The sequence below is a fragment of the Oryzias latipes genome, chromosome 20 (genome assembly GCF_053564925.1).
Source record: "Oryzias latipes strain Hd-rR chromosome 20, Olatipes_Hd-rR_3.1".
Classification (NCBI taxonomy): domain Eukaryota; kingdom Metazoa; phylum Chordata; class Actinopteri; order Beloniformes; family Adrianichthyidae; genus Oryzias; species Oryzias latipes.
This window is the reverse complement of record NC_136256.1, coordinates 30,356,156-30,374,542: the sequence shown is the minus strand read 5'-3', so window position 1 is coordinate 30,374,542 and position 18,387 is coordinate 30,356,156. Positions and strand designations below refer to the sequence as shown.

Below are 18,387 nucleotides of genomic sequence, written 5' to 3'. Positions count from 1 at the left end.
GTTCGCTTCCCAACAGTGTGTATGCAAGCTGACCAAAGGAGTAAATGCCATAAACGGCAGGTATTTTTAGTAGAAAAAAGACCTCAGTCCAAAAACCAGCTAGGAATTAAAGTCTAAAAATGTCTGGAGGGTAAACCTGGTGTCATCAGGAGGTGAACGTGCTGATTGCCTTAGACTAGTGGATTTCAATTTTCTGTTGCAGGTCAGGGGTAATTTGAGGCAGCATCATAACTAAATCTCTTTGGTCTTAAATACAGATGTCTCCAGGACGTTTGGTCCACCTCAGTCTGCGGGTGTGTTCAGACTGGACACATTTGATCTGGTCTGTTCCATCAGCTCAAGCGTCCCTTCGTTGGATCCATTGTTTCTAGAGCGGGGTTCATCGGACATTGCTCAGGACTGTGGACTCCTACAAGCATCAGGCAGACAAAAACAGGAGACCAGCAACCGTGAACAGACAAGGTCAAAAGGTACGGCTATCCGTCTTCCGCTACGTGTGACCCATAGGAAACTGGCACCCCTTCCCTATAACCAAAGTCATTAACCCTGCTGCTGTGAGGTTAAAGTTGCCCCGGCTCATGCGGGTACACCCCACCTTCCATGTGTCCAAGCTCGAGCCTGTCCAGGAATCTGACCTGGTTGGCCCTGACAGATCCCCTCGCCCTGCTCGGTTCATCCATGGGGTTTCTGACTACACTGTCAGGGCTCCTCTCAAGTCGCGCCGCAGGGCAAGGGGGCTACCAGTATTTGGTGGACTGGGAGGGCTACGGTCCGGAGGAGCGGTCTTGGGTTCATCCCCTCCAGGTTCATTTTGGACCCTGTCCTAATTGCTCTGTTTCATCGGGATCACCCTGGGCAACCGGGTGGTCCGTCAGGAGACGGCCCTTAGGTGGGGGGCATGGTCAAGATTTGTCCTGGTTCTCCATTTCCGCCTTCCTCCCCACGCACCTGTTCACTGATCGCTGAGTTGCTTTAGCTGTGTCCCGGGTATCTTAGGTTGGTGTGTTTGCTCATTCTCTGCCAGTTGGTGGTTCCTCATCTCTTGTTGAATCCAGGTGTTGCTTCAAGTAATTCTTGTCTGTCTTGTTTCTACCGGCTTTCCCCCACTCAAGCATGAGTCTGTTTTGCTGTTGTGTGTCAGGTTTTGGTAATTTGTACCGGGATTTGTTGTCGGTTGTATCTTAAATGTAAACGTGTCTTGCACCTCTCGGCCACCGTAGCCGCACCTACCTCCCCACCACTCACGGGATTCCCCTCCATGTCAATGACGTCAGGCTTCCTCATATGCTCACCAGGACACCAGGCCCTTCAACGATTGGACCTTTGGACTCCCTAAATGAACTCCTTCTCAGCTGTGCAGGCCGTAACTTGGGTCTTCTCTCAAACATAAACAAAGGCTGCAAGATCACAGAAACATCCCCAAATTCTGGAGCTAAATCAGCAACTCTGAAATTTTTGAAAACTAAATCCTGGAAAACAAAACAAAATCTTCGCTGATTGGCCATGAGGCTGGTCAAAATCGGCGTAACGCCGGTGCTGAGCCTGCAGGGGCTTCATCCTGTGAGTCATCAAAATAATCTGTCTGGACAGATTTTCATTAGATCAGGGGCCCTACCCACCAGATTAGCATTACAGTTTAATCCAGCAGATTCTATAAAGTGGCGAAAGGCCAGAAAATGAGACAAACTCCCCCCCTTCTGATTTTCTAAAAACTGTGGTGACGGATTTTTTAAATCAAATCAATTTATAAAATGATCATTTTTTTGTAGGTGTTTTCCTCCAGAGTCCGTCTGCTTTGGTCTTTGTTTTAGATCAGCAGATCGGGAGTCAGCAGGTGTTTCTGATTGGGGGGGGGGGGGGGGTCCTCATTGCCATAGGAACTACTTTGAACGGTTTCCATGGCAACGATCTACAAAACAGTGAAGGGAGCCCCTCCAGCAAATGTAAGTTTGTGAGGAAGATGAGGAAAGTTTACGCGGCGCTGCGGCTGCTGGTGAAGCTGCCTTCCAGGAAGTCACCGGAACTGCCCGGTGAGGCTCCGGTCCTCCGCATCACGGCAGCACAGAGAGAGGCGGGGCAGATGAACGGGATCCGCGAGCAGGGAGAGGCAGAGACGCTCAGTCCCTGGTAATTATCAGCAGAAGGAGCGGGCGCTGGCCGTAGCGTCCTGCCGCTCGGTTTGACTCCCTCAGACAAACGCCGGTGTTCCCTGTGCGACGCCTCCAGTTCCACCCAGCGGGAGGTGCAGTGACTCGTTGATGCGGGGTGGATCTGGGCGCGCGGTGGGACCGGGCTGCACACGCCCCTCCGCCTGCAGCGCAGCGCCGCGCGCACAACTTAGTTTTTGAAGGATGTGCACAGAGAGGCGCGAGCTGCTGCGCGCATCAGGTCTGCGCAGGCGTCTCCGTCTGGTCATCCTGGTTCGTTCACCTGTGGCCGAAGGAGGCCCGGTGACCTCCCGGACTCAGTGAGCCTCGGAGCCCGCCCATGACAGCCCCCGATGCTCAGCAGCGCTCCTGGGCTTTCCGGTCGGTGGGAGAGGCTCGAGCCGCGGCCGCGCGCTAGGATGCTGCGCCAGGTGTTGCACGCGGGCCTGAGGACTTCGTTCCGCGCGCTCGGCCGGTTCGTGGCGAGCCACGCGGTGTTCTTCGCCTCCGCGCCCATGCTCCTGTCCGTGCTGCTGGGGGCCAGCTTCAGCCGGTACCGCGTGGAGGATGACGTAGAGAGCCTGCTCGCGCCCAAACACAGCCTGGCCAAGATAGAGGGGAGCCTCGTGGAGAGCCTGTTCCCGGTCAACCGCTCCAGGCACGCGCTCTACTCCGACCTGCAGACACCGGGACGCTACGGGCGCGTGATCATCGCCGCGCGGAAGGGGAGCCTGCTGGAAGCCTTTCATCTGGACTCGGTTCTAGCGGTAAAACGGATTTGCTTTGATTTCCAGACACGTCATCAGGTAAAGGTGACAAACCTCCGTTTCACTTCAGGAATTCAAAGAAGAACAAACGGAGATAAAACAGGAGGAGACTTAAAAACAAAACGATTTTCAAAGAAAACGAGTGAAATCAGAGATTTACAGTAAACTAGAACGAAACAATTGGTGGGAATTCTAAGGATCTTTATTAGTTGTAAAGAAAATAAAACTGAAAATGTTAAAGCTCAAAAACTGAACAGTTGAAAATTTGTGTCATAAAAACTGATGGAATCAATAAATTAGTCAGGCAGCAGTTACTCCAAAAAACTTTGATAAAGACTAGAAATGACCAAACTTTTTAACTCAATCTAAAAAAAACCTCCGAAAATCTACTTTGAACAGGTAACATTTTAAGTCGTGCAAACATGTTCAAATGTGACAAAACTATCTTCAAAAAGTAGGAAAACTGTTCTCACTGTTACCCCAACAATAGTGAAGTCGAGTAAAATCTGTCCAACACAGCTGTGATCTGCTTGATCAAGTAGATTAGATTAGATCAACTTTATTCACCCACACTGGGGAAATTCTCTTATTTTCAGCAAAAAAAGACATTCAGAAGTCCAAACAGCAAAAGAATTGGCATAGCCAGAGGATAAAGTGACCTTCAGAACAACATTAGAGATAAGTTACATTATAAAACAACACTAGAGATACCCTATAACAAAGTCAATTAGATTTAAACAAAAATAACTAAGTAAAAGCTGAAGCAACTGTTAAAGAATAAAAAAACAACTGAAAAAAGACAATAACAGTTTGCAAAAATAAATAAAATGAGTGACTGCAATAAAAACCCTGTGGGACTGTGGAGTGAGTGTCACTGTAACACGGTGTTGTACAGTCTGATGGCTGGGGGGGGGGGGGGGTATGACCTGCAGCAGCACCTTCTTGCACTGTGGGGGTAACAGTCTGGTGCTGAAGGAGCTGGTCAGCGCCTCTACATTTTGGTGTAGGGGGTGGGAGGGGTTATCCATGATGGATGTTAGCTTAGCTAACATCCTCCTGTCCGCCACCTCCTCAATGGACTCAAGTGTGCAGCCCAGGACAGAGCCGGCCCTCCTAACCAGTTTGTTAAGCCTCTTCAAGTCTCTGCCTGCACTGCCCCCCGCTCAGCACACAATTCCATAAAGGACCACTGAGGCCCCCACAGTGTCGTAAAAGGTCCTCAGCAGCTGTCTGCACACGCCAAAGGACCTCAGTCTCCTCAGCAGGTGAAGGCGACTCTGGCCCCTCCTGTACAGAGCATCCGTGTTGTTGGACCAGTCCAGTCTGTTGTTCAGGTGAACACCCAGGTATTTAAATGTGTCCACGACCTCAATGTCTGAACCCTGGATGTTCACCGGTGACTGTGATGGTGAGGACCTCCTGAAGTCCAGGATCAGCTCCTTTGTCTTGCTGGTGTTAAGCAGCAGGTGGTTAATTTCACACCAGCTAACAAAGTCAGTGATGACCCCCCTGTACTCCTGCTCATCCCCCCCTGATACACAGCCCACAATGGCACTGTCGTCTGAGAACTTCTGCAGATGACAGTGGTGGGAGTTGTAGGTGAAGTCTGATGTGTACAGGGTAAACAGGAATGGGGAGAGCACAGTCCCTTGAGGTGCCCCCGTGCTGCAGACCACCACATCAGACACACAGTCACGCAGCCTCACAAACTGTGGCCTGTCTGTGAGGTAGTTGATGGTCCAAGCAACCAGATGTTGGTCCACACCTGCAACCTCCAGCTTCCTCCTCAGCAGTGATGGCTGAATTGTGTTGAAAGCACTGGAGAAATCAAAAAACATGACTCTCACAGGGCTCCCAGGGGCCTCCAGGTGAGACAGGGCCCGATGCTGCAGGTAGATGATGGCGTCATCCACCCCGATGCCTGGTCGATATGCAAACTGCAGCGGGTCCAGTGCTGAGCTCACCTGGGTGCGGAGATGGCTGAGGATGATCCTCTCCATAGCCTTCATCAGGTGGGAAGTCAAGGCGACTGGTCTGAAGTGGTTCGGTTCTGTAGGACGAGATACTTTTGGAACTGGAACCAGGCAGGAAGTCTTCCAGAGGACTGGTACCTTCTCCAGTCTGAGACTCATATTAAATAAGAACTGCCCCCCCTCACAGAGCTGGTCTGCACACTCCCTGAGGAGCCTGGAGCTGATGTTGTCAGGGCCTGTTAACTCCATTCTAACCTGAGGCAGGGTGAGGCAGAGGGGGGTGGGGTACTCTACAGACAAGGAAAAAAAGTGTAGTTAGTCTTTTTGGGGGTGGCTATAAAACGTCTAAGCCAGCAGTAACCTTAGAAGACTGGCTGCTGCAGACCCTGCAACGGACTGGCAACCTGTCCAGGGTGTCCCCTGCCTTCACCCATAAGTGGCCTGGATAGGCTCCAGCAGCCCCGTGACCCGAATGGGACAAACGGAAGAAGATAAATGAAGGACTGGCTGCTGCAGTGGTTTACTTTTATACTGTATATAAACCTTAAACATGGCTGAAAGCTGCTGCAGTTATAATTATGGCTTAGCAAAAGTTAATTTAACCCCTTATGTCCTGAAATCTCTGATTGTAAAAAATCATCTGCCCCAAGGGAGGGACAGCCGGCACCGAGGTTTACTACACCAGGTACTTGCAGCAGGTACTTGCAGCAGGTAGTACCTAAGCAGCCATTTTTTACCAGTTAGAAACTCTGCTTGTTTGGATTTGGAACCCCTGTCATTTAAAGCTATATAAAGCTATAAAATGAACAGAAACTGTTAAAAATCTGATGTCAGCAACACGGTTAAATATAGAATCTAAGCTGCACAGAACATAGCTGTTTTTCTTTTGCAGACTTCACAGAGCTGAAATAGAGCTGGAAGACAGCGTCATTGGCAAAAGTCCTTAAGCGTCTTGCAAGTTGGCCTTTTCCCTGCATCTCTGTGTAGAAGACCCCCTTGTGAAGCAGAAGAGGTTATGTTGTGATAATGTTCAGTCCAGCAGACGGAACCAGCTTCACTGGAAAGGCAGAACAGCTGAAAGGCAATGGCAAAAGGAGTTTTGGCTCAGATATATAAATAAACCACAGCTGGACTCTTAGAGGACTTATTCACAGCTTTTCATTGCTAAAGAAATAAACAGGTAACACTAATTTCACAAAATGTTGTTCTTTCTCATCAGTAGAAAGATTCAAACTTCTCTGGTGTTTAACAGGTTATAAAAGATTATCTGGATACATTTGGAGGAAACTGTGTTTGCTAGCTTGAAGCAGAACGGTTTACTGTGAAGGCAGACCAATTAAAATCCAAAGACCACAGTGACCCTTTTGTTCTAGTAGAGACCAGCATGTGTCCACAGAGCTGCAGATTTCCTGACTAACGGGCAGGACAAAGAGCCCCCCATGGACGCATCAATCCTGTTACATAACCTGACTGCATCTGCAGGACGGAGCTCTTGCTTTTCTTGCGCCTCTGCTTAGTCTGGCTCAGGCTTCTACATGTGAGGTCCAACGTCCTCTAATTAGCCTTCTCCATCCCTCGGAGAGCTGGCCTGAAACTGTTGCCGGCTTGGAGATACCGGTAGTTTGTTGGATGATCTGTGGCAGAAGAACAGTTGTTAGCTCCTCAGCCTTTTCCCGTTTTCTGGATGGAACCAGAGGGATGGAGGAACGTACCCGAGTCCATCATTTCCTGTAGACTTTCACATGGAGACATGGGTCTTCTCCAGCGACCACTGAACAGGATGGTCAGACTTTTCTCTTTAGCTTCTTCAGGGCTGGATTTGATGTTTTAGTCCACAGAATTCCTCTTTGGTAAATCTGCTAAAGTACTCAACCTTTTAACAAGTTCATCATTCAATTCTGTTTATCACTTAGTTTCCATTTTCTTTCTAGATTTCATTCAAAATCTATTTTACTTGGTGATAAAAACATTTTTATCTGTTGGAACTTTAAAAAAATCGTAATATCGTACATTGAAAAAGTAAATGCATTGTTATAAATGAAAACAAAAAGAAGAAAAATCAATGACAGGATTTGATGAATGGAATTGTTAGTTTTTCTGGAATTAATGATCTGATCAATATCAATTCATTTATTCCTTTTTATCCTCGGCCCAGGATTTGGGATAGAAAGCCTCAAACACCTTAGCAGAAACATCTAAGTGTGTGAATGTCCTGGTTTCTATGTAAGAGGAGCGGAATCGTCACTACGTTGATTTCCATCCAGGTCACGGCCGTTCCCCTGCATCACATGATATTTATGCCTCACTGAGTTTTGCAGCTCATTCATATTACGCTGGACGCTACTGTTTAGAGATGTCGAATGAACTTATGCTTCTAAATAATTCAAACCTGCTCATAAATGTTCAAAACTGAGGCTTTTAAGGTTTAACCTGAACATTGACTGATAATCTACCATTATAATTCATAAGCACAGCAGATATTACAACTGGCCTCTAAAGTAGTCCTCTTTGTTTTTCCTCCAGAGGTTTGTAGATTCATTCTTCTCTGTACTCAGATTCATGTTCAGCGGGTGAAAACCTGAAGTGACTTTTGATTTTCTCATTTCTGTTCAGTGATGAGAGTAAAGAGGATCAGGACTCGTAAGTTCCTAACAAGAGTTCTAAATCCAAAAGGTTTTAGACGTAGAGAAACGCTTCTTTCATGGACAAACATCTTCCAGGCTTTGGAAGTTAAAGGTTAACCACCACAAACTGAAACAGCTACAAAAATGTGAACAATCACAGAAAAGGCAAAAGAGAACAGATGTTTGACTTTTCTAGAAGAGGCCATAGAGGAACTCCCAGGTTTCGGCTTCTTTTAACCAGATAAAAAAAGTCAAGTTCTAAGTTTCAACACAAACTCTGAAAAGTCTAAGGATGCACCAAAATACCATAAAAAACCTGATCATTAATCATAATCATAACCATTAATAAAAGTAGAGAAGCTGTAGGTTTCAGGCAGACGAGGATGAAAGAAAAGTTCATGAGATTCGGATCAGAGATAACCTGAAGGAGCTTCATTCAGACAGACAGCTCTCCTTCACTATTACAAGATCTTAAAACCAAAAATCCAAGCTTTAAGAAAGACTGCAGTGTGTCCATCATGTGACATCGTTCAGCAGCATTCTCAGGGTTTGTCATCACATCATAACCCGGATGAAGGTCCTGGATTGTCTCCGGGATCTTCCTCAGAACACGTGAGACGGGGTCCAGCAGATGTGGGAGAACAAAAATGATCAGATTTAGTGAATCACAAGAATGAATTGGGAGCTGCGTGTTCTAGAACCGCACTGGCACTGTGAAGAACTGAAAGTGTCAGAGTCCAGGTTTTCTGTCACTGTATGTAGCCTTGACTTGAGAAAGAGGAGGAATCTGAAAATGAGCTGCTGCTGGATTGAACCTGTCTCACCTTCCAGCTGTCTCACTTTTCCTGGCAGCTCTGCTACAGAAAAGCAGAAAAATGATGCTAAATGAGATTCCAGCCAAAAAGCATCCATGATGTGTTAAATGTGCGGCGGTAGAGGACTTGTTCCTCTGGATTTCTGTGTCAAACTATGAAAGCTATTGCTGTCGGCGATGCTCCTGCAGCCCTCTGAGCTCCGTGCGTATCGTGGCAGAGACTGGCATCAGGCCTGTTGCCTAGCAACCAGCACTGTGGAAGCTGGCACTGTAGTGTCTTTGCTATAGAAACGGAGAAGATCCTGACAGAACTATTGTTACCATGTTGAGTTAGACGTGCACCCCCGCACGTCTCTGCTCGTTTTGAACACAAACTGAAACTTCTGCAGGCGGCGCTCGGCGGCTCTTCACTGAAAGCATCTCTGTCTCCTCGCAGCTTCACAGGAACATCTACCAGATGCAGGTGATGTTTCCAGCCACGGGCCTCAGCAGCTTCAACTACTCCTTCTCCTACCTCTGTCTCCCAGACGACAAGAATGTCTGCATCGTCGATGACATCATCCGGGCCTTGGAAGAGATCCAGGCAGCCCGAGCCTCCAACCGCACTGTACCGGTCCTGCACTATCCCATCACGCAGCTGGCGGACGGACGACGGGCCTACATCGGTCACCAGCTGGGCGGCGTGCAGGGCTGGGGCCCCGGTGGGACGGTGCGAGCTCAGGGTACTGGAGGCAGGGGGGAAGGCGTGCGCTCTGCCAGGGCGTTGCAGCTCACCTACTACCTGCAGGTCCGTGGCGAGCTGATGGAGCAGGTGGCCGGCCTGTGGGAGAAAGCCTTCTGTTCTGAGCTCAAGCAGTTTGCAGCCTCACACTCCAAGTTGGGGATCTACCCCTCCACCTCGTCTTCTCTAAGGACTGACTTCCAGTTCTCCTCTGTGTTGGCCCACCGCCCTCTGCTGGCCAGCCTAGGCGTTTGCGGGGTGCTGGCCATCCTGTGTTGCTCCATGCAGGACTGTGTGAGGTCCAAACCCTGGTTGGGACCCTTGGCACTGCTGTCAATCACACTGTCTGGCCTTTCTGCTGCTGGAATCCTCAACCTGACTGGGGCCACATACAACTCCACTTACCTGGGCATCCCGTTCGTCATGCTTGGTAGGTGCACAGCCGTTTACCTGCATCTGTCAGAGTCCAAGCTGAGTGTAGGAGAGGCTCACCAACAACAGTAAAGAACAATCTTCTCCTTGTAGAGAAAGCTATCAAAGAAAAGATTGAATTTCTCTGCCAGAGAACATGACTGCATTCGGTTACCAAAAAACATAAAGGAGGAGTTTATGAAGGCTGCATCAGATGTTTAAGAGAACGGATTGTGAATTATTCACAAAAAACACGTGAAGAAACTATTAAAAGCTTCAGTTCAAGAATTAAATTCAAATAAAATAAAAAACTGCAACCCTGGAAGAAGTCTGACGTTCTAAAATTAATGAAAGAGAGGGACCGAGCACGGAAACAAAAAAGAAATCTCATAGTCTAAAATATCAATTTACAACATTAAGAAATAAAGTGGTAAAAAGCAAACAGAAGGCCAAAGCAGATTTTTTCTTGACAATTATTAAGAATGCCAAAGAGGATTCCAAAAGAAATTCAAGGAAACGACACAAAACGTAAAAAAGGTGTAGAAATAAAGGCAAAAGGACAAACTTCTAATGATCCAGATCCAGTTGCAGATGCCTTCAATAGATTTTTTATTGGATCTGTTTTCCAGTTGTTTCTAATGTAATGATTTGCATGTTTGTCCCATAAATGCAAAAGAGCCTCTATTTAGCTTAATGACTGGCACTGAAACTGAAGTCTCACAAACATTCAGGTCACTTAAAACAAGCAGAACAAAAGACATATTTGGAATGGATACTTTTGTGCTCAAAGAACTCAGCTCTACCTTAACATCTCCCTTAACCATTACTCTCCATCAATCATCTCTGAATCAATATTTCCTAATGCATGGAAGTCATCAGTGATTCTAATCTACAACAACAGAAACTCCATGTTGCTTTCAAATAACAGCCCAATCAAGATCGTAGAAAAGCTTATTCCCCAACAAATCATTTCACACCTCAACAATTCCTCTTTTTCTCTTCATCCAATGCAGTTTTAGAGCTCAGCACTCAACAGAGACAGCTAACTGCTTTTTCATAGAAAACATTAAACATCTATTAGATAAGGCTGGGGTAGTTGGGGCTGTGTTTCTCGACCTAAAAAAAAGCTTTTAAAACAATAAATCATAAAAAACTTCTGACTAAACTAACCACATTCAATTTCTTCTTGAACACTATAAAATGGATAGAACCATATTTATCAAATAGATCTCAGTCAGGATAAATCATCATCATCATCCTCCTCTCCACATCTCTACAGGTGTTCTGCGAGGTTCCATTCTAGGGCCTCCAATTGTCTCTGTCTACATGAATAACCTCCCTTCTGTTTGTTCAAATGTCTTCATTTAGATGTATGCTGATGACACTGTCATTTATGCAAATGGAAAAAACCCATCTGAGGTGGCAGAGAGTCTCTCTAAAACAATGGGACATGTTACAGAATGGTTGGAACAGTCGAGTTTAAGTCTAAATGTGAACAAAACAGTTGCAATGATCTTTTCCAAAACAAACCGTGAAAATATTCTGTCTGATGTTTTTGTGGCAGGAAAGAAAATTGAAGTTGTTGAAGAATGTGAATATCTGGCATTTTAATTGATAGAACATTCAATTTTAAATGTCAAATCCAAAAAGTATGTAACTGTGTTAAGTTGAACGTGTCTAATTTTAGATTTGTTTGGACAAATCTTTCACTGCAAGCTGCTGCAATGTTCATGAATGCAATGATCATGTCACACATGACATACTGTCTGGTCGCAGCCAAACAAATCAGCATTAAAACCTCTGGAGTCACTTTACAAACAAAACAAATGCTCGATAAAAAACCATTAAGACTGTGACGTTTTACAAAACACAAACTGTTAAGATGGGAGAAGATGATTAAGTATACAAAACTATGGCTGTTTTATCAAACCATCAATGGTCTGACATCCCCTCCACTCAGTCAGTTTGTTGAAATTAGATCCTTCTCCCAAAGAGACGCGAGTTTTACAGGATTTTATGAGAACTTGATTGACGCTTCGGATCGTCCAATGCTTTGACTAAAATTATGGGATTTTATTTGACAGGTTGACATGTTTGACTCTTTGTAGTGTTTACAAGTGCAGTAAATCATAAATGTAGTATGTAAAAAGAAAAGAGATCCTACCAGCTGCAGATGACAAACTCACACACTGTGAGTACAGAATTTGAAAGTAGCTCTACCTGTCCCATGGATGAAGATCATCATAACAAATAATCTGTTCCATCATACTTGAGAAACAGCTCAGCCTTTAAAAGCCTTTTTCAAGTAGATGATCTGTTAAAAAGTGTTGTGTTTAAAATTTGGATATAAAGTATAGTTTGTATGCATCATCTGGTCATGAGGGAGCATGTCCAGTCTGTCTGATTTACAATCACTGATGGAAAACCTCCAGCAGAGCAACATATCATCTGCATAAAACGGACACTTCCGTCTCTGTTCTGTAGTTTTCGCCTTTTCAGGCTTTTAACTTTCTAAATTACCTTATTTTATTTTTTTTGGTCTGAAGTATCACTCAGACCGTGGTCAGAATGTGAAGAACAATCATTTGCCCTCTGGATCTTTTCTTTTCATTCTGTTAAACATGATGATAGAAAGGATTCTGTTTAATATCCTTTATACCGAGTGAATACTCGATTCTGATTGGCTGATGGGTGTGCATTAAAAAGTGATAAACCACAGTGATAATGCACACCCGAAAAAGTAGTTCTGGTCACATAGCCTACATGTTCTGTATCACTGTGCTAGCTTCTTGTAAACAAACTTTATCTTCATCATCTGGACAAAAACAAGCGGGAAGAGGAGAACTTTCTCTCTTCTGTGATGCTTTATTTAACACATCGTGACGACCAGCATAGATATCGCTTTCCTTTGCTGCCGCAGTTATGACTGAGATGGCGCCGCACCACGTAACAAATACAAAAATAACAAGAATAAAGTACTAAAAACTGATTGAATATTTATTAATTGTGTTAGTGGCATAAGTGGGTAAACGGCCTTCCAAGTGTCCATGATCAGAAATGAACGCGCTTCGCTCCGCGTCAGACGGTTCAGGCTTCCACAGCGTGCGTTAATGTCTGATAATGTACAATTTCATGGGCCATTAACCCTTACTTAATACTTTCCATTCAAAACTAGCGATGCTAGAGGATGAGTGAATCAACTGTCCTGAGGTCGTCCTGCAGAGGGGATCTGGATGTGATCTCTGGAGCTGCAGAGACACTGATTAACATCAAATATTTCAGTTATGTTTGAGTTTTTTTGATGTTTAAGGGTAGGGTTTCTGAAGTTGCAGGAGTCTGTTGGGTTCATTAACGTTTTTATGTTTTTGCAGTTGTTTTTTGGGCTTCATGGACCTGAAAGATGTTTCTGGAAAAACCTTCAGAATTTTTTTAAGTCTTCTTTGTGTTGTTCTGCCGTTCTATGGAGTGATATTTCTGCCACCACGTTGCACACAAGTTGCAGGTGAAAATATTAAATATTTTATTATATATTATAATATATATTATATATGACTGTCACTGGCATCGCCAAAAAGAAATTCGCATACGTTGTGTGTCATCTCACTTTTTTCCTATCTTTGCTGAGTTAAGTTTCGGTTTGACGTGAGCAAAAGCTGCCATTAAACAACTGCTGATTGGTCCAGATTCTAACCAATCAAGTGTCTCTGTCTCAGATTGACGGTACTCTGAGTCAGACTTGGACTTTGGACTTTGTGTCGGTTCTGTTCTAACAGGGTTCTGCCGTTTTCAACCCTTCTGGCCCGTTTTTCTCAGAGTGAAACCCAGAAGGAGCAGCAAAGCAGCTAAAATCAAACAGAGTTTTGTATTTATTCATGTCTGTGTAGAGACCAACGTGTTTAAAACGTCTGCAGCAGGAAAAAAACGTCCGAGCTCCGACTCCGTCCAGTCAGAAGAAGTTAAACTTTTTAAGATTTTATCTGAACTATTGTTTTATTTTAATCAATAATTTTTGAAATATTAAGAGAAAATAGCATTTTTATGACTAATATTTTTTAACTTTAGACAAACGCTCACAAGTTCTAAAACATGAGACACTGTGAAAATGATAATAAAAGTTAAAAATGCTTCTTCTGCTAAATACATTTAGTCTGCTGTGGTGAGCCATCAATCTTTTGCTCATTATTGCTGTTCATCTAATATCCCAAACACGTGTGCAGCATTAAATAATATGTGCTTTAAATCTTTTATGGTTTTGTTTTAACTAACAGATCATAAAGAAAATTACTTTTCACTAATAATTTGCTCTGCAGGATTCACAGATCACACAGACCTGTTGATTTAATGTCAGCAGATAAACTTTACAGTTTATTTTACAGTTTCAGCCATAAATTCACAAATCTGACTTAATAAAAATCAACCAATGCTAAAAAAAGAAAGTATGAATTATTATAATTTATTATTAAAAAATGAAAACGTCTTCATCCAAAAAGACAAAAATGAGGGTAAAAAGAGCTGCTTCAGCCTCTGAGCCTCGGCAGCAGACACATGTTAGATTCATATGGCAATTTGATTGGTTAGAATCTGGACCAATCAGCAGCTGTTTAATGGACGTCAAACCGAAACTTAACTTAGCAAAGATAGGAAAAAAGTGAGATGACACACAACGCATGCGAATTTCTTTTTGGCGATGCCAGTGGCAGTCATATCACGCTAAGTCGCGCTCAAAGTAGTCAGCAAAATCAAAGATAGGACAAAAGCGAGATTTGACACAACGCACGCAAAAACATGTTTTGCAAACGCAAAAAACGTTATTGAAAGCAAAAAAAAATTGAAAGCAAAAAATATATATCAAAGCAGAATAATAAATGATTAAAAAACAAAAATTTAATATTTTCACCTGCAACTTAGACAGTTTTTTGTGCAACGTGGTGGCAGAAATATCACTCCTCACCGTTCAGGAATCCTGCAGAACCATAGAACGTTGTGCATTTAAACCCATCCACTATTGTTCTGAAGTCCAAGAGCTGAGATGTTTTTAAAGAGCAAATGACGGAAAACTTTCAGTCGTCTGGTGAAGAAGGAAAACCTGTTGTAACGCAAACTGCATTTTTAACCCCTAAACTCTGGAAAGAATGGGCTCAGTGAGCATGTGCTGTGTTTTCTCCTGTCTGCTCCGTTAGGTCACGGGCTCTTTGGCTCCTTCGAAATGCTGTCGTCATGGAGACGCACGCGGGAGGACCAGCACGTTAAGGAGCGAGTGGCGAGCGTCTTTGAGGACGTCATGCTGCGATTCTCCGGCTCCACGATGCTCCACCTGATGACTCTGGGCCTGGCTGCCTCGCCGCTCACCAACATGGAGGCCGTCCGGCTCTTCTGCCGCACCGCCGCCCTGGCAGTGACCGTCAGCTACATCTACATGCTCTCCTTCTACAGCTCGTGTCTGGTGTTTACGGGGTACCTGGAGACCGGCTACCGGCACGGCTGCTTCTGCCGGCGCGTCCCCAAACCGGACAGGCTGAGCTGTAAACCAGCCTGGTATCGATGCTTGATGTTCACCCGGTACCAGGATGAGACGCAGACCACCAACCCTCAGCTCGACCCGTCTCACACTCATATACCAAATTCAGACTTGACCCAGACGCGCACAACCATCAGCACGGGCGTGCACGCACATGTGGGTAACTGCACACACTTGCACCCACAGGCCAATGTCTCTGCGAGCACAGACCCCCAGGACTCGCACCTGTTGCTGGGGTGTGTGAGGCGTTGCTATGGAAACTGGATCACCAACACTTATGTGAAACCTTTTGTGGTCCTTCTCTACCTGGTTTACATCTCCTTCGGTTTGATGGGATTTCTCCAGGTGAGATGCCGTCACACAAACCAGCACCTCACAACTGGTGTGAGCTTTGCAGCTTAACACACTGTTTCTGTTCAGGTCACCCAGGGCTCTGATCCCAGTGCAGTGGTTGCCATGGATACAGCGACAGTCCTGTACACACGGGCGCAGCAACGTTACTTCAGCTCCTATTCGCCTGTGATTGGATTCTACATCTATGAGAGCGCCCCCTACTGGAATGCGTCTGTGCAGCGGGACCTGCTGGAGTACGCCAAAGGCTTCCAGAGGATCAGCTGGCTGGAAGCTTACCTGAACTACCTGTCAGACCACAACCAGTCCACCAGCCTGCCAAGGGAGAACTTCACCTACACGCTGCGCCACTCTTTCCTCCGCGATCCACAGTTTGCACACTTTGCAGACGACATCATCTTTGCAGAGCGTGGTCAAGGGGAGGAGCCAGATCTGGCAGCTTCTCGCATCTTCCTGGTCGCTAAGACGACGGAAAACAAGCGCGAGGAGATGTCAGTTCTGCTGGACACGCTGCGGCGCCTGTCCCTTACCTCTCGAGTTCGCTTTCTGATTTTTAACCCCTCGTTTGTGTACTTGGACCGATATGCAGCTGCGGTCAGCTCCCCGCTCAGACACTCCCTGCTGGCCGTGCTTTTCCTCCTGGGTCTGTCCTCTCTGGCCATCGTGGAGCCGCTGGTCTCTGTGTGGTTGGGCCTCACCTTACTTTCCGTCCAGTTCGGGGTGCTGGGGTTCATGACCCTGTGGGGCGTGGAGCTGGACTGCATGTCTGTTTTGTGTCTCATCTCGGCTTTGGGGCACTCGGCGGACTGCAGTGGGCCGCTCCTGTGCGGTTTTGCCTCAGGCCAAGGGGAAAGCAGGACTCGCTGGGTGAGAGCGGCGCTTGAGAGACACGGCGTTCCGTCTCTGCAGACGCTCATCTGCTACAGCGCGGCGCTGCTACCGCTCGGCTCCGTGCGCTCCAACCTCACGCAGACGATGTTTCGCTGCCTCACTCTCACGGCCAGCTGCTCGGCCCTGCACACCTTAGCCTTCCTGCCCGCCCTCCTCACCTTCCTGCCCCCCTCCAAGAACCGAGGCCTCCGACCTGCGGGGGAGAACCAGAGACAGGGGGTGGAGTGCGTCGAGATGAATGACAGCACCAGAGTCGTTGATCAAATCACCACCGTTTGAGGACGGAACACCTTCTCATCCGAACCTGCTGGAGCCGGGTGGGGGCGGAGTCATGGTGGTGGTGGGGTCCTCAGAGCACAACTCCACCCACATGAGGAGAGCCAGGAAAGGCAGCAGAATAAAGCTGGGCATTAATGATTTCAGTGTGTCGTTTCCATGGTTACCTCCCTGACGCTGAATGAAGTTTGACTCATTCACAACTTAAGTACCTGCCCACATAGGACCCCTAAAGAAGCTCCACCCCTTCACCCTCCACATGTGCTTTAGACCTTTATCACTCTGTTTGCCTTCTGCTGCCAGCCGACCATTACGAGCTGCAGAGCTGAGAGCCAAGACTCTATGATTTCTACTTTGATGCTGACCAAATAAAACAATGAAAGAAACTGCTTCTGTGGGTGTGTTGTTGATAGAAAACAGGAAGGAGCATGGAAGGTATGGAAACAACACAATAGGTTTAAAAAGTTCCATGGATTTAGTCTTTCAGGTTGAGGCTGTTTGCCTCTAACCAAAGACCTGACTGCTCTGGATCACATAGACCTCAGAAAACCCGCTGAGGGTTGAGAGGAGTCTACAGCAGTCCTTTATCCTCGCCCAAAGCAGGCGGCGTGTGCACGTTAGCGCGTGCAAAAGACTCACCAGGTGTCGAATGTTTCTCATGTCGCCTCGGCAAAAATCTTCCTCTTGAAAAAAATCATTTATTTGAACAACAGAAGTTCGGAAGGTTTGCAGTTTCAAAAACGCTTTTCCTTCTCACTGTCCCCAAAAACTAAGAGCTACACCTGAAGGCCCGTACACACCGGGACGAATATTCGCCAGCGTTATTCGCCACGTTTTTTGTGTTCACACCCAGGCGATTTTCGCTGACGATGAGCCGAGCGAACATACAATTTCATTCCCTGACATTAGATGGCGCTTGATGTAAAACAGAAATACTCCTGTACACAAGGTGGCGCTGCGCAACTTTACGCTTCTTAAAGTCGCTTTTCACTCAGAAGAAGAGAGTAAGTATTTACGCGCTTGTCAGAATCATACAAAGAAAACATGAATATTTCAAGCACCAGTAGCTCCAACTGCTGCTTGGTTCGGGGATATTTTAGAATGTCCGTCATTATTTCTTCGCGGCTGTGTAGACGCTACTTGGCGTCTATCTTCTTCGCTGGTATGTGTGTTCAGAAAGGCAGTTTTGTGTTTGAGCGCCCCCAAGTTGTGTTTTACTGTAACTTCAGAGGCTCCAGACACGTGTGCAAAAGCGCCATTCTCATTGGTCGAATAGATTTCGACGCAAGGCGTCAAAAAAAATAAATGAACCCGAGGCGGTTTTTTTTTGACGCTTTGACGCGTGGCGTTTTTTCGCGTCGGTGTGCACACTCTCATTGGTGCCCTTTGTTTAGTCACGAGGCGTTAAACGTCGGCGAAAATCGCCGGCGAAATTCGTCCCGGTGTGAACGGGCCTTTAGGCTGCAGGTGAGCACAGATTGCAAGAGAGGAGGAGGAAATAACAAATCCAAATCCATTTTTATATGAAAACAAAGGAGCTGTCATATTATGGCCTGGAGAACATCAGCCTCTCAGACACAGTGGAGGTATTATAGTGGTTTGGGCTGCTTTGCGGTTACATAAAAGGAAGGATATGCTGTAATTTATAAAAAGATCTGCTGCTTAGCTGAACATATGTTGCACTCAGAAACCTGATCATTGCAGGAAAGTTGCACAGTTCAGCATTTAGTAGAGAGGCATCCATCCATCGGTCCAGCCATCTTCTAAACCTGCTTTTTGTCTTTTGGAGTCACAAGGTTGCTGGAGCCTATCCCAGCTCCTGATTGGTGAGTGTGGGGTCCATCACAGAGACACACTCACATCACACTTAAATGGTAAATAGCGTATGCTACTA

General features: G+C 46.0%; 1 protein-coding gene across 4 annotated transcripts; it reads left to right on the top strand.

Annotated features, from left to right (window-relative positions):
• Positions 1-1,864: 1,864 nt before the first annotated feature.
• ptchd1 (patched domain containing 1) lies at positions 1,865-16,879 on the top strand. 4 transcript variants are annotated; one of them, XM_078938702.1, is made up of 5 exons: positions 2,415-2,914; positions 5,780-6,067; positions 8,762-9,476; positions 14,638-15,320; positions 15,396-16,879. In XM_078938702.1, the coding sequence occupies exons 3-5, from the start codon at positions 8,783-8,785 to the stop codon at positions 16,494-16,496; spliced, it is 2,478 nt and encodes an 825-aa protein (XP_078794828.1). In that variant the 5' UTR covers positions 2,415-2,914; positions 5,780-6,067; positions 8,762-8,782; the 3' UTR covers positions 16,497-16,879. The 4 variants fall into 4 exon arrangements, with proteins under 4 accessions (XP_078794827.1, XP_020568415.1, XP_011487428.1 ...); XM_078938701.1 differs by lacking the exons at positions 2,415-2,914; positions 5,780-6,067 and adding an exon at positions 1,865-1,943; XM_020712756.3 differs by lacking the exons at positions 2,415-2,914; positions 5,780-6,067 and adding an exon at positions 1,990-2,127.
• Positions 16,880-18,387: the final 1,508 nt, after the last annotated feature.